The sequence below is a fragment of the Rhipicephalus microplus genome, chromosome 2 (assembly GCF_043290135.1).
Source record: "Rhipicephalus microplus isolate Deutch F79 chromosome 2, USDA_Rmic, whole genome shotgun sequence".
Taxonomy (NCBI): domain Eukaryota; kingdom Metazoa; phylum Arthropoda; class Arachnida; order Ixodida; family Ixodidae; genus Rhipicephalus; species Rhipicephalus microplus.
Window position 1 is genome coordinate 95,160,173 of NC_134701.1, and position 25,470 is coordinate 95,185,642.

At 44.9% G+C, this 25,470-nt stretch overlaps 1 protein-coding gene across 1 annotated transcript; it reads right to left on the bottom strand.

Annotated features, from left to right (window-relative positions):
- Nucleotides 1-781: 781 nt before the first annotated feature.
- LOC119169437 (antimicrobial peptide microplusin) lies at nt 782-23,797 on the bottom strand. The gene is made up of 5 exons (XM_037420505.2): nt 23,619-23,797; nt 13,248-13,309; nt 12,436-12,531; nt 4,902-4,928; nt 782-1,058 (listed from the first exon to the last, which is right to left on the bottom strand). The coding sequence occupies exons 1-5, from the start codon at nt 23,689-23,691 to the stop codon at nt 1,002-1,004; spliced, it is 315 nt and encodes a 104-aa protein (XP_037276402.2). The 5' UTR covers nt 23,692-23,797; the 3' UTR covers nt 782-1,001.
- Between the last annotated feature and the right edge of the window lie 1,673 nt (nt 23,798-25,470).

A 25,470-nucleotide genomic window follows, 5' to 3' on the forward strand; every position in this document is an offset into this window, starting at 1 on the left:
ATCAGCTGTGCTTTAGAGAAAACAACACGTTTTTTGTATTTCGTTTTCCTTTTGAGCAGTGGCGCATAAGTATTTCAAGGCCACACAAGTTAAGAAAGTTTAGATAAAGCTAATAAATCTCGTTAGTTGCCACTGTGTACCACCATACCACAAAAATTCAAGAGCTTCCTATGAATGGTTTATACTATCTGGAGTGGTAAACTTTCGATTCAAGACACGACCCTCTTATATTCTTTTTTTTGCATCTCGGTGAGCGGAGGTTTCGCTCAAGTATGTAGAGCTGGGGCTCGTCCAAATCGCGACCTGCGCAGTCAAGATACTGCGTATTGTATTGTTGTTGGGGCAGAGTGAGCAAAAGATTCAGATTCATGACAAAACTTGGCACCTCTTGCCTGTAAAGGCACGAGATTGTCTCAAATCATTGTCACTGGCAGCACCAGATCACAAATTTTTTTTTATCGTTTCTTGACTTGCTATGACAGTGTCCCTAATAGACAACGTCAAGCAATCAAATGTGTGCTGATTCCGGAAGCCGGGGAATGCCACGAGCAGGTAAAGAAAGTTTCAATGAAGCGGGTGGGTACGCAGGAATGCACAGAGGACGTGAAAGTAATTGAACCTGAAAGGCTGATCCCACATTTATTGCCACGTGTCCAGTAAACTTTTCTCTTGGAATGCTACAAAGAGTGTAACGTATGCTGTCATTTCTGTATATCTTCTCTTTGTGCGAGCTTATCCATTTTATTCCTTTTGTCTGCTCTTATGAAGCAGAGTTCGGAAGGCGCATTTCGAATCGTTTTTTATTCCTTGTACAATTGTACAATTGCATCGCGAAAGAAACATTTCTCACAGATATAGGTCTGCTCGTGAGGCAGTGAGCAAGGCTACCGTCAGGGGAGCCGAAATATTTTTTTGTGTTGTTCTGCGGTTGATATCCTTCTTTTATTCGTTGTCGCTCCAGTCTTGCACAAGGTTCTGGCGAGTTGTTGAAAAGGCATCCATTAGGTGGTCGTTTCGCACCTCGTAACAGCAGCACGCAAGTTGGTTTTCACCTCATCCTGGATACAGAAGTGGCGAATAAAGCACGTGATCATTAATTGTACGTAATTTTGTAGTGGCGTATTTTAGCGTTTTTAAAGAACAATCCCACAATGAGTTGACTTTGCTGCTTTTATTATGTTTCTTTTAAACTGAAGTAGATTGTCTGAGAAGAAAAGAGCTATGAAATAGGAAGACTCATACTGCAGAAATTCATCCGTACCTTTCAAAGGCTTCAGCGATCAACCGTAAATGTTAATTTAGTATCATGAGCTTTGGGCGCACCCCGCCGTGGTGATATAGTGGCTAAGGTACTCGCCTAAGTCTTCTACAAAAACTTCGTTATTCTTTCTACAAATGATACCAAATACCCAAATGACAACGCCATATGCCCAAATTCACAGCTGTTTGCTGACTTGAGTGTCGCTAGATTACTTAGACCAGGTGTCCGCGCGCGCACTCGCAATTACACTGAAAGTAAGCCGCGTGTTCAAACAAAAATGTTACAGCTTTGCCGCAGAGGTGAAGCAATAATGCGATAGCAACAAATTGGAAGGTGATGCACAGAATGGCAGGCAGATCGAAATGTGTCCCGCGTTTCTCACGCAAAATGACGCACGAAACGTACTCTCAGGTACAGATGAACGCGAATAAGCGTCTCAGTTGTTACATCGCTGTGTCTGAAAAGCGCACCCTTTTCGCAAACTGAGGCTGTGTAACGATTGCAGTCACTTTTGCGCGACCCGTCACTAGAACAGAATTGTTCCAGTGCAAGTTCAACGCCAGCCAAGACGTATGATCCTCCCCACCGGGTGATGAGGGTGCGCGAGAGATCGTCCAACACCTACCTCTCCATGGGCCAAAGTACGCGTGGTAGAGCCGCCACGCTCTCATTGCGCCATCTTGCTGATAATGCTGAAAACACAATAGTCCCCCCCCCCCTCTTGTCCGAGATGCCGGCCAACAGCGGTAAGGGGTAGATATAAATAGCTTGCCGTTTGATCGTTGAAGGAGGTACCTCTCGGTGAGTCATTCTGCCTCTGGTCCCCGAAGCGTACGGATGCAGGAAGGCAGGCTCGTCAAGAGCTGTGAAAGCGGCTGACGCTGGCCGCGGTTTCTCGTGCACATCAATTCCCAGGGACTACCATTTAACTCTGCCACCATTGCCCTCTTAAGAAGGACTCGGGCGCGCGTTAGTTCTGCACTGCGACATTGCAGGGCGTCCGTGCGGGATTAATGACTTCCGAAAGCTGCTCAAAAAACTAGACATCATTGAAGAGGTGAGCGCCATAGCAGCCTATCAAATGTCGCACGTCTGGCTTCTTAACATGAAGACAGATGAGGCCGAGAAGACGCTTCTGTACGCTGGCCTACTCTCCGTGAAAGACCGGCCCTGCCTCGTCGTCGACCCAGAGAGATAAGAGATTCATCTCAGGCTTACTGGATAACCTTTGACGTCAATGCAGAAACTGTATGGCGTGCCTTACGGGAGTACAATGAAGTTAAGGAGGTCATCAGTGACAAGTGGAGACACGAAGGCTTCGAAGGAGTTGAGTCAACTACAAGACTCGTTTGGCTATTATTAAAAGAAGGCGTTACTACGGATCGCATATCCCACCAGATGCGTCTCGGGAGCGGCACGGCACTGGTGGTCGTGCCAGGAAGAGCGCCGCTGTGCCTCGGTTGCCGGAACACTGGACACATTCGTCGCGACTGCAGGGTGCCCAGGTGCACTGGTTGTCGCGCTTTTGGGCATGACCAGGTGGACTGTACTCGTTCCTACGCTAGTGCAGCAAGTCGAGCAAGAAATGTCGACCACACTGAATCGCTGATGGATGAAAAGGAAGGAGAGAGGGCAGTGGCGTCGAAGGCAGCGATGGAGCCGTCTCATGCAGTTAAAAAATTGGCCCCGTATCTGCATGTAATCTGCAAATGTCGTCGAAAGACAATAGTCTTGAGTGTGGAGAGAGTTGAACAAAACATTTATTTGATGTTCTGCGCAAGAAAATCGGTGAATGGTATTTCGGAGGCGCTGCGTTAGAGTCCCTTGAGTGTGCAGCAGAGGCGAACGAGCGCATCAAGGCACGTTAGCCACGAGTGCCATCTGGCAGTTATCTCCGAAAACGAAGGAAGGCCTGCATGCCTGCGGAGAAATATGCGTGCATTCTCGGAGGCGATAAGGTGTAGAACGCAAAGCGACGGGCAGATGCCCTTGTAGCACCAACGGTCAAAACGTTTTTCTTTAAATCGCATACCTGTACCTTACCAGTTGAAACGTGGTTTCAGGATATGGGAAAATTCGTCCTATGGAGCACACTTTGCCACTTGTGTAGTAAACCCGAAACAATTGAACACGTGTTTATAGATTGCTGAAGCGGGGTCTTTTTTGGGACATATTGTAGAGAACCTTGAACGCTAAACGTGGATGTAGAAGTGCTATCTGTGCGCCAATATTTTTGCGAATCTGTGTGCCAATTTCTTGAAGTGCTTAAGGGCCAAGGGGACGCACCAGACTGGACTGTGCGCATTGAGCCATTGTTACGAATGCCCAAGTATTGATCAATAGTCAGCTAAGAGCTGACGGTACTTAAATAATTTTTGTGGGTGTAATTTGTGACGCACTTGTATTTTGACCAATATGTAAATATGTTAAATGTGAACAGTCTTCGTACGCAAGGCAATAAAGAAAAAGCAAACCTCTCGGTGGTTGAGTGGTTAAAGCCTCACGCTCACGACGTGAAGGTGCTACGTTAAATTGCGCACGCCGGAGTCTTTTTTTCTGAATTTTTTTCTTTCCTGTGTTTTCATATATACAGGTACGTATACGGTGCATGACGCCGACGCCGGCGGCGAAATTCATCCGAAAGTGACCATATTATTGCTATCGCAATAAAATAAAAGGAGGTGGAGAATGCTGGTGGTCACGACGCGTGCGTGATGTACCTTCTTCTCCCGTACCACCCGTCGCTACTTAGATTGAAGCGTGCACTCGTCGGGACGAGACAAGAAAGCAATTGCGGCTCACGGGAAATCTCTGAAACTCCATGAATGGTCTCATACAATAAAATTACTAAACACAATCGATTAGGGAGGCAGCATCACCCTCCACCACATTTCTCATTAAATAAACAGCAGGCGACCGCATGGTACCTATTACAAACAAACGCCTTCCAAAACCATATTGCTTACAGTCATTGCTATTCAGATCTCTACTCCGACAAATTTATACTCTGAAATCAGAGGGTGGACCTCAAACACATTATCTGGGCTTGTCCTAACTTCCTGAAAGGGCCAAACACCAAATATTTCAACGCACAGCAGTGGGGGACCATGCTGCTAAGCTCAAACATCCAGGACCAGCTAGCTACAAGTTATCAGGCATGCAGAAGATGCCGCTAGGGCCCAAGGACTCTTATCTGCCATCTAGGGCAGATATCTGCCATCGCTGCGTTAGAGTACCTTGTTTCTATGTAATTCCTCGGAAACTTGCCGTTTTGAGTAAACTTGTTTCTATCTCTCTATCTCTCTCTATACTCGTACTTGACCAATTCTAAATGAAAAGACAAGATTGCGGTAGTCATTTTTGAGGCAATAAACTTCTTTAGTCAAACTTCTCGATGTATACTTGAAGAAATGTTGCAGAGCACATTTAAACAACCATTCTGGCTAACAACCCAAGTAAATATATATATAATCTTTCAGACGCCAAGTATTCTTTTGTGCATTGTTTATATGCGTTTATTGTTTGTTATCTCAAATTAAACACTACCACCTCGCAGGTAAAATCAGAGTGTGCTAGAAATTTTGTTGAGCTTTGTGTTTTACCAAAACGAAAGCCAAATACTGAAACCGTGTACACTTACCGGAAGGAATGAGTCTGCATGTTGTTGCTGAAAAAAAAGAAAGATGCATGTTAGGTCGGTGTACAACTTTCATCAATTTATTGGTCAGAAGATTAGTGAGTTTGTTAATGGGTTTAGTTAGCTACTTTGTTACCTAGCTTCTTAGTTAGTTAGTTGGTTGGTTAGTACGTTTACGTCACTCATTCTTCACGCAGGAAATAGTGGTGAGGGCAGTAAAAAATTATTGCATGCGACAAGCTGAACAGCAACAAAAATAAAACAGTTTAACGCTACTAATACAGACTCGCATTGTAAATAGTGCCAAAAGATCTCCGTGTTTATTTTCATGCAACCACGAATTCTAACAATTGGAATGCTATCATCATCAATAGGGAAGAAATTCTATGTTTTAATCTGGTGGTCTAATGCATATATGCCACTGAGCAACGCTTTTCTTTTTCTACAGTTTCTAGGAAACTGTACGACTTCGAGTGAGTGTAGTTTTCTTGCATGTCAAAAAACGAAAATGGTACGTAACATCTGGCCAAGCCTCTTCCATTCACCAATGATGCAATAAATATAAAGTGAATAAACGACTGACTGACAACAATTAGGATCGCGCGCAAACCACGAAGCTCATGAGGGACGCTAAACAAAGCGAAGCCCATCGCTGCGAAAACACGCATGCTGATGGAACAGACAAGCTTGCACGTGGAAGTGTGCAGAGCGCGACGAAGAACTTCACTCCAATGGCACATGGGAGGAATGGGAGGCGCTGCTTTCTAGCCCAGCCCTGGTGGATCAGCTGCGACTGATTCACAGAGCTGAACGGATGGCTCGCGCCAGTGGGGCCCTGGAATAGGGGCACCACCCTGCCGGACAGACTTCGTTCTCCACCCCGTATATTCTTCGGGGCACTGGAGTTATAGACGGTCTGGATTATGTACATAATAAAGTTTTCTACTACTACTACCACTTGCAGGAACACATTGCTTTCGAGGACATACCGTGGCGTAACCTACGTGATGACGTCACCCATTGGATGCTGGGTTGACTTTGTATGCTAGAAGTACGCATTTCCTGGGCTTTTGCTGTGGCCATGCGTGCTTCTCTTTGTTTTCAAGCTCAGCGCTTAAGGAAGTGGTAAGACCTGATAATACGGGCAAGCAAACTACGAATCGATGCCCCTGGTGGCACTCTCGTGTCCAACTTGCATCGTAAAATCATGACTAAAAACCAGTGCAGCCATGGGGAACGATGAAAGTGTTGTCGCGACAGCAAAGTTGCCGTATTCCACAACTACGCATCCAATCTGTGACGTCAAAGCGATCGCAGCGCTGGCCTCTCTAGTGGAGGCGCTCGCGGCCAATACTTCATTAACTTAATGCCAACTTTCTGGAAAGATGTTCTGTGTTTATTTGCAGTGTGTGTAATTGACTACAGTTCATTTTTTTAACAGTGATGATGTTCTAGCTCGGCGTAAGATGTTTCTCGCCACCCAACTACTGCCACCATGAACCGGTATGCACTGCAGGAATTGGCCGAATCACACTACATGCCACTGATACCCTAGAAAAAAAGCGGGCAAGCAGTAAATAATTCTTCACGGGGCAGTGGGATTTAGGTCGGGGAACCCACAATTCCAAAGGTAAGCATCTTTACCACTCGGCTACACAGGGACACTGACAGAACATGGCATAAGCTTGTATATACTGAGCGACAACTTTTCTTGACATTGGTATTATGAAGGTGAGCCTCCGCATCCTTCGTGGGGCTCCGAACGCACTTCGGCAGCTTGCGGCTGATTTTGGTTTTGCTCGCTCGCAACGTTTCCACGTTTGGAAAAATATATACATGGAAACGGGAATAGGAGAACCATTTCGATGATTGTAGTGCCATATTATGAGTTTATCTTTTAGGGGCGAAGCTTTTTAGAGTCGAGCCATGTCTACCGTCTGTCGTGATACGCCATGGCGATGACCATTACGCTGACGAGAATGAAGAACAAGCACGTTCCAGACCACGCATTCGCTTTCGGCCATCACGGCACAGCACCTGCAAGGTGCCCCCTATAAGCCATGACGGTGCAAAAAGTGCGTTCCAGACCACATGATGTTGACCTTCTCTTGTGGTTCATACCGACTGGGGGGGATTCGTTTATATTTGAGTGGTTTTACAAAAAGTTATTACGATTTAAAGTAACAGAGGTTATACAATAAAAACATTACTAACATTAAAATGAAAGTTAGGTGCTGACTGGAATGTAGCAACTCTATAGTTTTTGTTAGTAATAATAAATTCGATCAACATCCTGACTTTCAAAAAAGCCTAAATAAATAAGATAACAGTTGCGCATATGTCCACACAAAGAATAACAATAAAGATAACCTGGTTAGTCTTTTAGTTTCATTCTGATAATTCCATACAAACCTTCGATGTGGAAAAACCAGAAATGGTGGCTCCAAAAGACAAAATCACAGACGTGGATAAATTCATTTCAATAGCACTCAAAATGCTTTCTAACTTCAATCTTCGAGCTGTGTTAAATCTCTTACAGGTCAAAAAGGTAACTGTAACTCGCCACGAAAAGTGCACATTGGAGAAAGAGCCTGACCAGAGTTTTGTTCATAGAAATTCAGTTTCGGCCCCTGACAGCGCAGCGTCGTAATTGCCACTTCTAGTTTACGTGCTTCACAAAATGATTCGTGCCAGGTTTTATTAAGTCTGATATTCTGTTGAATTTGTCAGGCCTGTCCAAAGCTTTCCATAATGTGGGCCTGCGAAGTAGCGCAGCCGTCCCATCAGTGGACAGTGGAAAACACGGTAAAATTGCTCCGCCTACTGATGACTTCGCCGAAAAATAAGCCATTTTGTTTAAGAGCAGCTCTTTGTTGTCTTTGAGGCGTCCTTGAAGCACACAATACGTTGTAACAGAAAGATATTTTACTTAACACTGAAGAAAAGCATGAGCCACAAAGGCTACAAAAGCCACACAGGCCAAACAGCACGAGAGTTTCTGCTTCGACATCGGCGTCTTCTTCACTGTTCACAACAAGACAGACGCATATCGTGGACGTGCTAGCAATTTTCCAACACTTGTATAACCAGGCGCCCAAAGTAATAGAACTTATGTCAAATTGGGAAGTATCAATGCATGAAACTCTTTTATTATGTCCCGAGTCAGCACCAGCAGAAGGTTCAGCGCAAAGAGCCAGACAATCTGTAGTTAAAACAGCATATGTAATTTCAGGGTTTAATTTTTGTAAGCCGAGCACCACTGCGAGAAACTCAGCCACAAAAACGGGTATGAAATCAAGTATTCAGACACAATATGACCGATTCAAGTTCGGGGTCAATATACGAGCGCCTCACTTTTCATTACACTGTGATGCATCTGTAGCAATATTTACGTTTTTCTTGTCGCACTGCATGTTTTTGCAATAAATCATCTGGAGTGTGATGCGGGAATAATTTTAACTTTCTGTTATTATGAAAAATCTTGTCAAAATAAATGTCCACACTTTGTGAGTTATCGCTAGTTGGTGTTATCTCGCAGGTACGTACACTAAGCGGATCCAGTGAACGTTGTAAAAATATAACTTGTGGGGCATGAAATTTTGGCCATATAACACCAAAAAATAAGCCTGAGAAAGATATATATATCTATATATATATATATATATATATATATATATATATATATATATATATATATATATATATATATATATCTGACTGCTGTAGTGGTGAGGCGTAAATTCTTAAGAATGTCTTAACGGTCAAAATACGCAATCTGCACAAAAGAAAAGGGACTCTCCATAATAGTGTATAAAGCGCTGTTAAAAATCGTTTTAGAAAGGTTTAGACATAGGCGTAGTGATTTTCGTTCTAAAAAGATTAGAGGTCTGATTTTGTAGGATGGAGCACCAGAGAAAAGCGCGTGACCAAATTCCGAAATAGCTTGAGCGTAAGCTTAATATATCAGTACAAGTGTTTTCTTCTCATGCCTATTCGGTAGTTTTTTATCCTGCACAACATGCCGACGGCACGTAGACCTTTTTTTTAGCTACGTATTCGATGTTTTGTCACCAGTTAAAAAGTGCATTATAAATTACCCCAACGTGTACTTAACCCATGGTGTGTCCTCAAAATGGAAACATAATATGATGTGCATTGGGTATTGCAAAGGGAAGACTAGAAAGGCACATTTACTCGGATTCAGTAAAAAGTGATTGTCCTCCAGCCAGTCCCCGGTGTGTTAGGATAAGGCTGAGTCAGTCACATAAGGTCTCCATGTTGGCGGCCGTTGCAAAGAACGCAATGTCGTCAGCCTACACGTAAGTTGCGATTTCCCGGTTACCCGGAATGGTGCCTAATTAGCACAATAAATAGCACCGGTGAAAGTACTGAGCATTGCGGTACTCCTTTTTTGTTTTATTATACAGCCGATGAAAGGCAGCCTTGAAAACAATAAAGCTTCTTGCCAACAAGGATTTTCTGACTCCTATTTACTATGTACGAAGTCCACTAGATCCATACATAATGCAGTGCTGTACGGTATCATATGCTGTATTGATATCCAATGCAACTGGAGCCATATATTTGTTGTGCTGCCGTGCTAACTATAACGACGCTCTAAATCAACATGATCATTCAATAATAAACATCCACCCTTGAACCCGATTTTGCAGGCGCTCAGGATTGACCTCTGATAAATAAGTCTATCGATTCGAGTATGGATGATTCTCACAATGAATTTCGCCAGATTTGACGTCAAGGCGATTGACCGTAGCTACCTACCATGTACCCTCCATCTTGTTTCTTCAGCAACAGTATATTTGTAGCAGGTTTCTATTCTAATGGTGATGAGTTATTCAACGAATAATTCATATCTAAAAGAACACATTCTTCTTCATCCTTAACGACACAGCACATGCAGGGTATCCACTATACGTCATGACGATCAGGCTAATGACGATAAAGAACAAGCGTGTTCAAGAACACACATTCTCTTTCTGCTATGGAGAAAAACGATGATGAAATCGTTCTAGCCCGCAAAAGGCCCTCGCGGAGTTGACCCTTATGACGCTCAGTAGAACAACATTGTGTATGCTACACACTCATATTGATCTTCGAGTGGGCAGTGTTCGGGGGATTCACTGTTATACGAATGATCCCCTGGAGCTTCGCCCACTCATCATCAATGCACTTCGTGGATTTTATGTCATTTTTTTTTGTCGAACTAAACAGCGTATTTGCGGCTGAACACTGAGCACCGGCGTCAAAGACGTCTTACTCATATTGAAAAACGGGCGTGCTGCAAATGTGGAAAGCAACATTCGCGCGGGGTATTCGAATCGTGCCAGGTTGCTCAAAGGACAGACTTAACAAGCTGTGCTAGAGTATCGCTTTTTTTACAGCATGTTTTGGGTGAATACATGACAGTGACAACGTAAGTGCAAACACACAGGAAATAGAAAAAAAAGCATATGCCCAGCTTTCACTAGATTGTGCAAGCCATGGGCAAAGAAGAACTAGTTCCTCACCTTGGCTTGACAAGGTACACGCGCACTCGCACGACAATGCACAAAGTGTTTCCGTGATCACATTGTCAGTAAAGGCTATTGGCTACGTACCGATCAGATTTAGCTGGACACCGTTTGGCAACAACAGCAAAAAGTAGTTAATTACGTAACTATCAAAATCGGCAAAAATCCGTTTCTCTTTTATTTGCCAGAGCTTGCATAGTCTGCGCGTGCTCTGCATTATACTGCATTCTTAGTAAAGCTAAAAGCTTAGTTATAAATGAATTAATCTTATTATCTGCCGTGGGCTAATTTTCAAACTTGAGGTTTGCATTCGGTTAGGTTGCACCCAACTCACCGTTCTCTTATATTGGTGTCGCACGGGCACTTTTAATCACGATCAGAGTGATCCGGATCGGCTTTCTTGATCGTTATCAACTTTATTACCACTGCTACACGGTCTAAGCTAAGCCAGTTCGAGCTTGGGTCAGATGAAATGCACCAGGAGAGACTTGCGTCTCGTAAAACATGTCACTGACAAAGCTTGGCGTATGATAGTTATATGGAGCCTTTTATCAGCAATGTTATTCGTGCAGTAACCACTCGAATGGAAAAAACTTCGCGTGCCATTACAAGAGTTATTTCCATAAATCCATCATACGGTGGAGTTTTTCTTGCACTTACCTGTATTGCAGTGTGAGATTCTTAACCTTGGATTTTATTTGTGAAGGCTCCCGCTTGTAGCCGTCCAGTCGAAGCGAAGCGTCAATCTCATTGTACGCTCCAGAGTTTCACTTCTGGCGCCTCAAGTCTTCCAGTCGCTCCTGCCAGTGGTCTATTACTTCAAAGGTATCTTTATTCGACCACAAAGTGCGCGCACGTTGCGACGTAGCCGAAAGCCTTGCGACACTCAATTAGTTTGCTTCAAGGTTATCCAACAGCTCCGACAGTGTAAGAGTTGAACTAAGCGCGGAAGGCAACGGTCGACTGTATATGTCGTCTACTTGTCGTCTGCTTCTCCCATAACAACTTGCAATTGATATGAATCTTAAAATATGCTATTTTTCAGATGTTGTTCCAATTTATACAATTTAGAACTGGCTTTTTATAAACCTGTTGCTATTTGAAAGTGTTTTGATTGAACTATGCTCGATTTTTTTGTTCACTGTGTTTTCAACAAGCTCGGCCAGGGGGTGCAGATGACACAAAATCACGATCTCTCAGCCAGATCACGACGCGTGGATCGCGAGTCTTGATCCCGATCGCACCTGATCGCGATTAAGAGTGACCGTGTAGCAGCATTTATTCCGGATCATCGTTAATTCGAATCGACAGTAATCGTGATTAAAAGTGTCCGTGTGACACTGGTATTAATTAGTCAATTAGCATAAGTATCACCAGCTATGTTACTTTAATTGGGTTACTAAAAATAAGCTCGGCTCTCATCTTACCGAGCTTGGCGCTACTAAGCTCAATAAAAATCTCAATCTGCGCGAATAAGCATAATAATCTTCCAGTCACGTATACTTATGTCTAGATTATTGTGCTATAGCATGTCTATTTGGGCTTAATTAAGCTTCGATATGGTTAACTAACTAGACGAACCTGTGCTTAACATAGCTTTACGTGGGTACACCTGAATTATGATAATTTTGTGTCTACATCACCAACTGTTAGCCATTTATTTAGCGAGAGAAAAAAAATGGATCTGAGGCGTCACGTCACGGTGGCAAATATCGTCTTGAACATAATGTCGTGGTAGGGCGAAAAGAACACGTGAGCGCAAGTTGAAGCAATGCGCACACACTGGAACAGCTAAACCTTTCCCCGAAAAGTCGTCCCAATCGGTGCCACTGGGAAGAGTGTGCTTGGCCGAGCGCTCCTGCAATGTGACTCATGCTGAGCGTGATAGCACGTCTACGTTGGTGTTAGCAATTTGGAAAACCTTTCATTACATGCCACAGAGACCTCGTAAGCATAGTTCATAAAAGCAAATTTGCAGCAGTTGAACGTTATCCCGGCATACTTACGAGACCGTCTGGGCTCATGTCACAAATCCTCGTGAATACGCAGTCCAAATCCTCGCAGTTGAGGCCCTGCTTCACCTCGGTCAGCTTCTGGGAAGTCTGGGGGTTGAATACAGGACATGACGAAATCACGTAGTCACATTCAGACGTTACTCGCCGCAGTGACAATGGCAAAAAAGAAAAGCGACAAACGTAAAGCGCTTGGCAGAGGGAGTGTTGAGCGAGCGATGAAATTCTGTTCATTTAAATGATATGTCCATACATTCTAAAGCAAGCGAATTTCCGTACACCAGTCGGCAAGCTTAAGTCGAATGCTACGCAGCGTGTCCTGAAAGGTCTTAATTGGAGTTCTCCAGCCTAGATGTTATTCATGTATGCTGACGCACTCTGTAAGCACACCAATGTATTACCTCGGCAACAGCACCCAGCACTTTGCGGTTTCCATCAATTAAACTAGTCCCACTCAGGTTGCTGAGTGTTGCCATGAAACTTCATGAAAACTGTACATCTGGCTTTTACAAAGTATACGTGCGCTTTCACAGAAAAGCGTGGGTGCAACTCATTGACTCGGGAAAGTGTTGTAGCCTAAGTTTTATTCTTTTGTGTTTTGATATAGTATACGCCTCTCTCGATCATAGATCATTCTTACAACCCTCATGCATGTAAAGAAGCTTCATTTTCTATAGTAATGTGAAATGTGCTGTAGGTGAGTACTGGTGGTGATTAAGCGAACGTACGGTACGGGCGTTCTTTAGGAATGGTCTGTAAAGTTTACAATTCGTCAGTGCAAGTCACAACACTTTTACAGCACTTACTTGTTCATTCACATTGTCATTCACGCAGGTTACTAGCATATGCCGTCGATCGGCCGACTTTTCTGAAAGAAAAATATGGCGCGTGAAATTCTGCTCCCACATTGACATTGCAACTGCCAAAAAATTTAGGTCACTGATTCAGTGCTTGTGTCGTCCCCTTTCTTAAAAACTGTTTCTTTGTCCTTTTTGTGCGCTGATCGCGATGCGTATGTTCCAACTATGCCAATTTGCTACGTTACTTCAGTTCAACACTGATTCAGTCCTATTTGCGGTGCTGCTATCACGATATCATCCCTGGGCGCTTTTAAAGTGCGTGGTGTCTGGACACGGGGAAACGTGTCGTGGTATTTGTGAAAGCTTTGGCACTATGTGAGATATTGTGCAGGAATATCGGCCGCAAGCGTTGTATTTGGCTCGGCGATGGATTAATGCTGCAGCGGTGGTCATACGTGGACCCACCGGAACAGATATCGCCGGAGTCGATCACTACAATAATTTTCACTAGGCAGAGATTCTTTTTAATCATAAAAGCCAGACACAGTTCCAAGGTCTGAGAGGCCACGTTCAAGCATAATATAGTGTGGCTCTGCTTATATGTGCTGAGGTAAACTCAAGCAAGAGATAAATATTTCTATTGAACCCTACCCATTCTGCGAACATCTAGGCACACGCACACGCACGCGTGAGAGAATATTTGGCTCATCCACAGAAGTTCGCTTGTATGCGAGCGTGCCATATAGTGATATTTTTCTACTGCGCCCGAAGGACTAAAGGTACTCTTAAGTATCTAATGACGAAAGTGCAACACAGGCAAACGTGCAGGCGAATCAAAACCTTAGAAATACCCAACACACTCATTATGTAAATTAAGGTGATAAATAAGACGATGGCGGTCATAAACCTGGTAGATAGATTGAAATGGGGGGTTTACTGTCGGAAAACCGCCACATGATTTGGTAAATTCCGTAGTAGATGCCTGGGTCCAAAAGCTTAGACCACTTGGGGTTCTTTAACGAGCACCCAAATCTGAGGACACAGGCATACAGCATTTTCGCCTTCATCGAAACTGCAGCCGCCATAGCCGGGATTCGATGCCGCGACCTGATGGTAATAAACTTAAAGCAACGTAATAAGAAATGCAGCGTGGGCAACTGTAGTAAGTAGAAGTTTTATTGTTCAGCAGTGTGGAAAAAGAGCGCTTGAACAAGAAACATACAGCTGAAAAAATACATGACAAATATATATTTGATAAAGGGTTCACGTGCTATACGTCGCGCCACACAGGCTCATAAAGAGTGGGCCACACTCTCCACCGTTGCTAATGAGGGCGCTGACTGAAACTCCCACGTTTAAATTTACATATATATACCCATTAAAGTGTCGGGGAGGATAGCCACTGTAGTAGCTCAGTGGTAGAGTCTTGGACGCGTTATTCGAAGATTGCACGTTCGGTTCCTGCCCACGCCAAGCTATCTTTTCACCTTCTTTTTCTTTACATTTGCATTACCATTCGGTCTATTAGCTTCCCCTGTACTTTCCTTTGCATTATTGTCTGTTAGATCTCCTTATTATGTGTCAAAACATGGAAAAGCGAGCCCTTAAGTATACACTTCTCTCTCTTACTCATTAACGAGGGTCTTGCACTGGCAAACTTGGTGCCGTGAGGTTGTATACAAGGGACTATTGGTCAGCTGCCAGCTCGTAATAAGTTCACGTGCTACGTGACGCCACACAGGCTTATAAAGAGTGTGCCACACTCGCTGCCGTGGCTACTGAGGGCGCTGTCTGACACTCCCACGTTTTAATCACACACACACACACACATGTTTATATACCCAATAACATGGCTGGGAGGATGCCACCGCAGTAGCTCAGTGGTAGAGCATCGAATGCGCTGTAGTCGAAGATCGCTGGTTCGGTTCCTATTCATGGCAAGTTATCTCTTCACCCACTCTTCTTTCTGCACATTTATATTACAATTTGGTCTAATAACTTCCCCTATACTTTCTTTTGCATTATTGTCTGTTAGATCTTAATAACATTGTGTCGAAACATGGGGAAAAAAGCCCGGAAAACGAGCACGGGAAATCAACTCTGCAAGCAACGTTTCAAAAGCAAACCTCATAAGCGCGAAAATGCACGCGACAGCGACGAGCGATGCTATGAGTGACGAAACAGGTCGTTGGCGCGACGTGTCGCGTGCTCGTTTTCGCGTGATCGCTCGGTTCTCCAGATTTGGAAACCGTCGCTCATCACCCGGAAGTGCTGGGCTCAAGCAGCCAATAGCGAAAAACCGGAAAAGACAAAAACTACATAGATGCATGTGACCCTGCCCGAGTCACGTATGCGCAACAAGAAATGACGCAATGTTTACGCATGTGCATATAAAAAAAGTGCTGCAAGGCATTCGTAAACACTTTCCGTTCCATTACACAACAATATATCGTATTTTTAAATTGCATACCGCTCACTACGCGGTTTTCTTGGTGCGAGTAGACTGTCTTATGCCAGCAACAGTGAAGGTCGCTCCCCGAAGCCGCCGCGTGAATGAGGTTTGCCTGTGCTAGCGACTGATCGCGCGAAGACGATCTACGTCGGGTCGCTCGTCGCTGTCGCGTGCATTTTCGCGCTTATGAGGCTTGGGCTTCACGCAGTAAAGAGACACATGGCATACCAGAATTGTGTGGATTATCTTTTTCAATTGATACGAAGATTGACATGCGAATAGAACGGCAGTCTTGTGATGGTCACGCTCGTCGTGGCTTTGGAAATTTTTGAGGACATTCTTTCAACGCGTGAACGGAAAGAGGACCAAGGCACCAAAAACATGGTGAGTCCTCTCGCCTGACCTTTCCTTTTCGAAAAAAAAAAATTGGCCTCGTATCTGCATTTATTCTACAAATGTCGTCGAAAGACGATAGTCTTGGGTGCGGAGAGAGTGAACAAAACATTTATTTGATGTTCTGCTCAAGAAAGTCGGTGAATGGTATTGTGGAGGCACTGCGTTAGAGTGCCTTAAGCGTGCAGCGGGTCGAACGATCGCATCAAGTCACGTCACATGTGAGACATGAACGCCATCTGGCAGTTTTTTTTTTCAAGAACAAGGCGCATGGCTCTGAGACGGGTGTGCGCAACCATCTCAGAGGTGATAAGGTGTAGAACGCAAGGCGACGGGTAGGTGCCAGCACCATCTCGTTTTAGCAAAGCTTTCGAAACACTCACCTTTCCTTGCAAGCGCTGCATGGTAAGCGCAGTGTGATAAGCGCTACAGCCCTTAAAAAAACCTATGTACGCCTTTTCTAGTAAAAGGCGCACATGCAAAATATATACGTAATGCTATGGTGCCCCAGACATGCGCAATAATTGCCTTTTAATCGAAGATTGCACAAGTATGAACACTAAACCTTGAGCAACATAGGTGGGCGCTGCGGATGGGTTCGGCCGTTTCAAATACCCGATGTTGTGAAGAGTGGACAAATAGACAAATGCACAGACGGACAGACCAAAATTTCGGCATCGAAGGTTCTAAAGAAAGACTATCGTTTTTAAAAGCGCACATGTCTTGCGGAAAGCTCCTTGATATTTGAAATACACCAGCCAGGAAAACATTTCTAGCCAGAGAGGTGAGAACTTCAGTTAGTGCTTACAAACTGAGGGAAAGGTATAGTCAGCTCTTGGTTTCTATGGCGTCATTTATGTAGTCAGCTCATTAAATAGCTAGTCTCATCGTCTTTTACTTTTGGCGTTTTTGCCCGTTAAACACGTAAAGACAAATGACGTTGCCAGCAATTGCGGTTTTCGAGCATGCATCATGCTACGACCTGTTTTCAGGAGTTTTTTCGGCACATGAGTCGTATTCAGGCAGTGCAGAACTACAACTGGGAAACATTTCTGCGGCTGTTGTAGCCTTTTCGCCAGTTGTTGAGTGGTCACTAGGACAAACGTCGTATTTGGAGAAATAATCATTAGGCGCTATCTTGCGGCGTTTCGGCGCGGCCATCAAGTCTCATAGAAGAGCGCTGATTGAACTATCCAGCAATTTGTGTAGCCAGCATATTTGAAGGAAGTGACTTTGCATTGCTAGGAAGCAACGCGCCCAGCGATGTTTGGGCAGTGACACTGAATGCTAGAAATGAGAACTTTAGCGACGATACATGTCGGCTGGTAAAGTTCCGCCTTAGACGCTATAGCACTCGTTTCTGCACTGGAAGGAAGATTAGCACGTATACATTTCCTCCGGTTGCCTTCAGGTGCCGGTGAGGTCACGCTTGCCCTGTATCTTATTTCGCGAAACGTCTCGAATTTGTAATTGCGCACCCACCGCTGCCCCTACAGATGACGGTAGTTTTTGTGGCGTTGTGATGTGATGCCATATCACGAACGTGAATAAACGCGAACGAGTTGATGCCAGCAGTGAAGTTTCAGTGACTCGCATCAAAATGCCCGAAACAGACAACCGACAGGCACGGATGGTGCACAGTACCGCGTAAGTAAACACGTGGTGTCGCATGTACTGGCAGTTCTCGTCGGAGTTCACGCGCTCTGAGAAATTGGTAATGATGCACTATGCTCTGAATGAGACCAGAGTTCATTCCTTCATCAATTGTAAACTGATGAGTCGAGATTTTGTGTGGCACGAGGCTGCTCCTGTTCGCGCCACTGTAAGTGCTGAAAACACGAATGCACGTACTAGTTAGGAGAATGTAATCATGGCATATCGATGCTGGGTGGTGAAATATTCTGTACCGTTCTGAATTTGCTGACGTAAAAGGGAATCATGGCTACACGCTTGCAAACAAGTGAAGACAGTTTGCAGTAACGCTATCGTTTCAGTCAGCACAGTGACGAAAGATATGAAAACAAAAATATACGAGATCAATACGCGTTTTGGCGCGTATTTAGATTTCTAGCGCATATACGCAGCGAAGAAGCTATTACTATTTGAGTAGTTGTAGTCTGGTTCCAGGCACATTTTCAATTGAGACCAAGTGCATATATCTCTACAATGATTACCTTGCCCTCGCAGATTGCCTGGTAAAACCTCTACGACTGCAGTACTTCAATGCAATCAAAAGTCACAGGGCCACTTCCAACCAAGGTTGCGAGAAAGTCTACCCGAAAAATAACGCGTGCGAAATCGTGTTGCTCACGTGTAGGATAACATACACAAAAATTACTTATATCATGTCACAAGGATGCTACGACGTATGCAGTAATTTGAAAATGTTGACCAAAAGCTGTCAATGCATGAGGAATGCTCGACAAATTGAGCTGTGAGGTTCGAACTTCGTTATGCCTCTGACCCATTGATTGATTTGTGGGGTTTAACGTCCCAAAACCACCATATGATTATGAGAGACGCCGTAGTGGAGGGCTCCGGAAATTTTGACCACCTGGGTTTTTTTAACGTGCACCCAAATCTGAGCACACGGGCCTACAACATTTCCGGCTCCATCGAAAATGCAGCCGCCGCAGCCGGAATTCGAACCCGTGACCTGCGGGTCAGCAGCCGAGTACCTTAGCCACTAGACCACCACGGCGGGGCATGCTTCTGACCCATCTAACTGGCCGACGTATTCCGCAGAAATTACCTTGAAATACAAAGGCGCAAGAAGCTTTTGAAAAAGTGAAGAACTGTATAGTGCAGGCGCCGGCATTGCAGGCCCCAGATTCGAGGAAGGAATTTATCCTCGCCACAGATGCATCTGATTTTGCCGTTGGTGCGGGCCTGGCACAGCATGATCTGGGGGGCAAGGAGCACCCTATCGCTTTTCTGAGCAGGAACCTTAGCCCGGATCAGACCCAATGGGCCACAATAGAAAAGGTAGCTTATGCAATCCTTTCGGCCCGGCGGAAGTTGGACGTTTGGCTGCTTGACGCTAAGGTCAAGGTGATTACCGATCATAACCCGCTCAAATTTCGGACTCTAACCACTCCGCAGAGCGCGAGGCTGACATGCTGGACGTTGGCACTGCAAATATATAGCCTGAAAATTGAACGCAAACAGGGGTCTCTAATTGCTAATGCAAACGCAATGTCGCGGTTGGTGACTCCCAACAATGACGCGTAAAAGGTACAGCGAGGTAACGGCGTTGTGTGCTTTGTCGGTGCAGGCGCGCGACAGTGTTAACGACGTACGAGTGACGATTGGTACCTCACGTATCGAGCCAGTGAACATGTGTGAATGTGTGTTTGTGTTTGTGTTGCATGTCATAGATAGAGTGCAACACAGTTGGAGGGGAGGTGTTAGGTTCGAACTTTGTGCGTTCGCCGAATACCTTCATATTGTTACGCGGCTTGCTGACGGTGAGCCCATGCCATGAGGGAGGCTTGTATCACCGAATTGATGGAACGGTGGCTGTCTGTCGACCATGAAGGACGCGAAGACCCACGTCGCCAATGGGCTTAGTGGTAGTGCCCCTGGAAACAAGAGCCCAGCCCCGCTGCAAGGGTGGAAGGTGCACTTGCGCACCGCTGTATGCATACGAATCCAGCGGCAGCGGCGGCATTGACACAGAAGCCAAATATACTGATGGCCTGTCAGCTCAGCGTTTCAGGCACGTACCCGGGAAGTGAGCTCCCTCAGCTCGTCGACGCCAGACGTGGAACCGTCTGGGAACCAGAATGAAAAAACTTGAGCGGCTACGAGAGGCGGTGGTTCTTCGAGGAAGGTCTGAGGAAGAAGGACTCTGTGCCTGGTATTTTCAACGGCAGCCAACCGGGAGTCGAGGAGAGAGACATTCATCCATTGTGTTAAGGCTGTAAGTGTGTTTGATTGGAGGGTTAGGGGACAAAAACCAGGGGTGCAGGAACAGAAGAGAAACAAAAAACGTCTCTATCGAAATGATGTCCGAGCGGTCCTCTTGTAGCTGCTTACATAGGTAAGCAGCTACAAACATCGACCGTAAAAAGTTATTCGCTCAGCGAAGTAAGGGAAACCAAAATGCAACTATGAACGTACAAAAACATGCTGTGTATGCCTATCATTACTCGTGTTAAAGGAGAGCTGTCCTTGGCTTGTGAAACGCACTTCGCCCCGACCATAGTCCATTTAGTGGTGCGACAAGAGCCTATTGCTCCAAATGGTCAATGTACCAGTCGTTTACTGTAATTACTGTGAATGCTTTCACTTTTACTGACACTCTTTCCAAGCACACGCATAGGGATTAGGGGGGGGGGGGTCTCATGACTTTGATATACATGTACTAAGTTTGCTCACACTACCACCGATTGTCGCGTCGAAGCCCCCTGTTTCCCATGTCGGGTTGGTGTGAACACCCCCCCCCCCTTCCCCGAAAAACATTTCTGGCTATGCCCCTGTCTGCCGATGACCACATTACCGACGACCAACAACTAATACTTCCTCTACGCACGCATTGCTCGCACTGAAGTTGCATAATTACAACTTAGCCCAATAAGGAGTTTCGTCACCGCTAGAATGCTGCTTTTTCATAGCCCCGACGAGGTCACAATACAAGAGATCTGAGGAAATTCTGGCTTGCAAAAGTGCTCTGGTTGAAAAAAAAAATAGTGCGCCCAATAGTGAGTATGCAGATAACGGACGATCTAGGCCACCAGATAAAGAGAATATGAAAAATATTTGCAATTTCATGTGCCCACTCATAAAAACGGCACTACTAACGTTGTTGCTGCTTTACACCGGTGATTAGATATTACGTAAATAGTCCTTCATGAACCAGGTAAAACCACACACCTATATTTGCACTATCGTGCTAAGGCTTCTTACCGAAGCACTCATGGTTTCATGGCCAACCTCTAGCTTTTCATCAAGATGAGCCGCGACTTTCATTATTCACAAAATTGACAAAAAGAAGTGCTCTGAACGAAGTGTATAAACAGCTTTCCTGCTAGGCAGCTACCTAATACAAACCCTAATAAGTTCTTTCAGAAGTAAAGTACGTGTTTCGAGCAAGAAGGCAAAACTTTTGACATACTAGCAGACATTTCATTACTATTAAACGAAATTGGTCACATTCAAGTAATTTTCAGCAGAGATTTTTGTGCATAGGCGTTCAATACAATATTATGCATGTCTATAACCACACGTTTGCGAATGTATCAAAGTATTTTAGGATGCAATTGCAAAGTGCAGTATCGGATAGAATTATTGCGGTAGTATTTTCTATCTATCTCTAATGCTTCTTGCCGGAGTATCTTGTTTCGTTTTGCCAAGCTCTGATTTATAACCAACGTAGATAGGTTGTGCACAACGAACAATAAGCTGATCGGCCTGCAATTTTAGATGTGGAAGCATCTTATACTCGTGCCTTGTAGTGCGCCGTCCGCGCCGTCCGCACCGCTTCTCGAACATTCGACAGCTGACGCGCGCGCATGCGCCGTCGCGCCGTCGCCCACTCTTCCACCATCTGTGCATCCCTTCCTCCTCTACACACCGCGCGTGCTTCACTCCTCCACCATCTGTGCACCCTTCCTCCTCTACACACCACGTTCGACATCTACAATTCTCCTGATTCTCCAGTGGACGCGCATGTGGCGTCGCGCTTCGAGAACATTCAACAGCTGACAGTGCATGCGCCGTCGAGCTGTATATATACTCAAGGTCGGCGCTCGCTCGCTCAGTTGCCGCTCGTGGGTTGGTTTGTACGGCGCGTCGACGTCCAAGGTCGCGGTGAAATGAATTCCAACGAATCCACAAACACAATGATCGACGTCCCTTCGACCAGCGCCGCCCTTTCGCATACGTGTGTACGTGTTCACTCATTTAACACCCCCTCCTACAACCACGTTAACCAATTTAGCCATCGACCCAAGTAAGTCGCAATTTAACACCCCATTTCACAACCACGTTAACCAATTTAGCCATCGACCCAAGTAAGTCGCACTTTAACACCCCGTTAACCAATTATATGCTCCGCATCCTCCTCAGTGTTCCCCCGAGGGAAGCTGCGGGCAATTTTTTTCATGTCCCTGACGTCTCTTTTCTAATTTACAGCATAGTGCTTTATCACTAGGAACATATGTGGTGGATCCTATTATCTGCTGCAATTAGATTTAGACGTCAGGGTCTGGGGCACAAAGCATCATGCTTTGAATAAGAACATCTTAGAAGCAACGATAACTGTTCTCGTTCCGAAAACGCCACAATTAGCTTTAGCTTTTGAAACCGGCCACCAAGGCTGCACTTGCTCGAGTCGAAAGCGCAGTGAGGTGCGATGGGTGGCTCTCGATTCATCATGGTCGAACACTGTTCACAGCGCGCACTTCAGCCTTGGTACAAAGAAGCAGATTGGTTATTTGGGCTGATTGGTGAAAGTACATGTTGAAATGAATTGCAGCGCTAACAATAAACAGCTGAATGAAAGGCATAACGTAAAGCAAGGCAGGAAGGGAAATCGCTTATATCGTCCCTCTTTGCTTTCTGTCCTTCGCCTTGCTTTACGTTACGCCTTTCCTTCAGCACTCTCGTTCTTGCGCTGCAATAGAACAAGTCTCAGCATCCGTCGAAATATGGCCTTCGTAGTTGGCATTGAAAGTACGACATCTATTTGATCAGATTCATTCGTATGTATTCAATGTGTCATCTCGGCTGGTCAGTGTCCCTTGAATTGGTAAAGTAGGCTGCCGTTATTGCCTCGAAATTTCGTCTCACGCATCACAGGGCACTCGCTTTCAAGTTCATGAAATACTTACTTGAGGACACTTGAGTTTTGCGTGCTGATGGCGATAGCGTAATCGAGTCTCGTGAGCATCGCCTTCTGAATAAGCTGGATTCGGATCTGACTGCATGCCTTAAGCGTGCCGTAAGAAAACGAACGACTGTGCGCGTCACAATGGCCGTTTCAAAGTATCATGATATGCCTACCGTCAGCAGGGTTCCCGCTACGCCCTTGGTATTCCTTTTGCAAATAAGCCAAGGGCCCACTACGCACCCGTAGAGCAACGCACGAACCTGCGCAGCTCTTCACCTTGTCCATGGCTACGCTGCTACCTTATGTCTTAGCGCTTTACCAGGTGGTCCTTTGTAACAGTCCCTCGTTACTCAATTCGAATGTTTTGACGTCTGGCATGATTCTATGCTTCTGCCTCGAAAAAGATGGTGCGTTACTAAGACCTCCCTACCTTTACTTATCTCAAATTGTTTTTTTTTGGAAATACTGAACAAATATCCTGTCTCTGTTGCTTAACGCCTGCTACCACGCAGATGACAAGGGTTCGCTCTTCACGCCCGGGCCTAAAACTTTTTAATATTCAATTTATTTCAATCTTTCTGGATGTTTCTGTCACGGAGAAGATGATTTTCCGCTCGCAACCAATGACGCCAACGCTGACACCTGAATTTCTGCGAAAGAAGCAGAATGCTATCGCGTTTAAATGGCAATGCTCACTTACGGCAGAGGGGCACATGTGTGGCCCTGACCATGTTCAGGACGACGAGAATGTTGAGCGCAATGAGAATATTCATCTTTGCAAAGCGTCCACAAGGGTGGGCAATAACCAGAGTGTGTAGATGGAGAAACGAGTTCTGTCTTGCGTGAAGGTGAGCAGTCCTTTACACGACCCTCTTCCGCACTGCGTTTCGTAACTCTCGCAGTAAGCACGATGCGATAAGACAAAATGCACGGACTACCATTTTCTCACAGCCAACACTGATAAAGACCGTTTACTCGTGTGACACCACGTCCTTCACTCACAAAAAACAACACCAAAGAGAAACGCGAACGCCTCTGCCATCACGTGAACAGACATGCTCGCTTGCAAGCCGCTTCAAACACATTGTCAAGACACTACCTTTGGAGAAGTAAGAACATATGCGTTGGGTCAGCTGCTTGGCTGCTCAATCGTAAGAAAGCCACAAAAAGTAAGTGACCAATGTTGTCGCCTTTGCAAGTGCTGCTTGCGTAGCTCTGGAAGATAGAGTCCGAGTTTTTGAAACCCCTACATGTACTGCATTCAGGAAGGAACTGATGGTGTTTTAGCTTACAGTACACAAGGTAATCTATAAGTTTATATATATGAGCAAAAAAAGTGGAGTGTTGGGAGAAGCATAAAATTTATCCAAACAGAAGCCTTGGAAGAGTGGGTACGGCATATCAGAGGTCAAAACAGCAGCAAAAATTCGTCACGATTGGCGCTCTGCATGTGAACATGAAAGACCAGCCGAATATTTTGATAAAGAAACCCATGCGTACCAAGCAATTGAACGAACGCCTCATCTTGCGTTCGAAATTTGGTGTCGCTGCTTCTTTAATGATCAGCGGATATCCTGTCTACGTGCTACATGCCCGACCCATGTCTACTTACTCTTCTTGATTTCAACTATCTTTAACCCCGGTTTGTTCCCCGATTCACTCTGTTCTCTTCTTGTCTCATAAGGTTGTGCATATAATTTTCTTTTTTATTGCTCGCTGCGTCATCCTCAACTTGAGTTGAACGTTCTTATAATCCTTCGGGTTTCTGCTTTGTAAGGGAGCACCGGTAGGATGCAGCGGTTCTGTACCTTTCTCTTGAGGGATAGTGGCAATCTACTATTCATATTTTGAGAATGCTTGCAATATGGGCTCCACCCCAGTCTTATTCTTCCCAGTTATATCAATGTCGTGGTTCGGCTCCGCCGTTGTTAGCTGTCCTAAATAGACACAGTTTTTTACAACTTCAGGTGCACTGCTGCCTATCTCGAAGCGGTGTTCCGAGGTTGTTGTACATTACTTTCTTTTTCTGCAGAATAATTTTGAGACCTACCTTACTTCTCTCCCGATTCGGTAATAATGACTTTCAATTTCTACCTTGAGTTACGCAGCAATGCAAAGTCACCAGCGAAGGGCAGGTTACTAAGGTATCCTCTATCAACTCGTATTCTTAACTCACTTCATTCTAAGCTTCTGAAAAGGTCTGTAAGCACGCGATATGTAGCATTGAGCAGATCGTATCCACTTTTTTTACACTCTTCTGTATTGGTATTCTGTCGCTTTCTTTATTGAGCACCATGGTGGCAGTTGATCCTCTGTAGATTTCTTCCAAGATGTTTATATATGCTTTGTTGACGTCCTGATTTCGCAGTGTCTGCATGACTGCTAATATCTCTGCTAATTCAAATGGCTTCTCGTAATCTATGAAGACTATGTATAGTAGTTGGCAATATTCTGAGCATTTCTCTATCACCTGATTGATAGTATGAATGTGGTCGATTGTTGAGTAGTCTATACAAAGTCCTCCCTAATCCTTTGGTAATTTAATTATAATA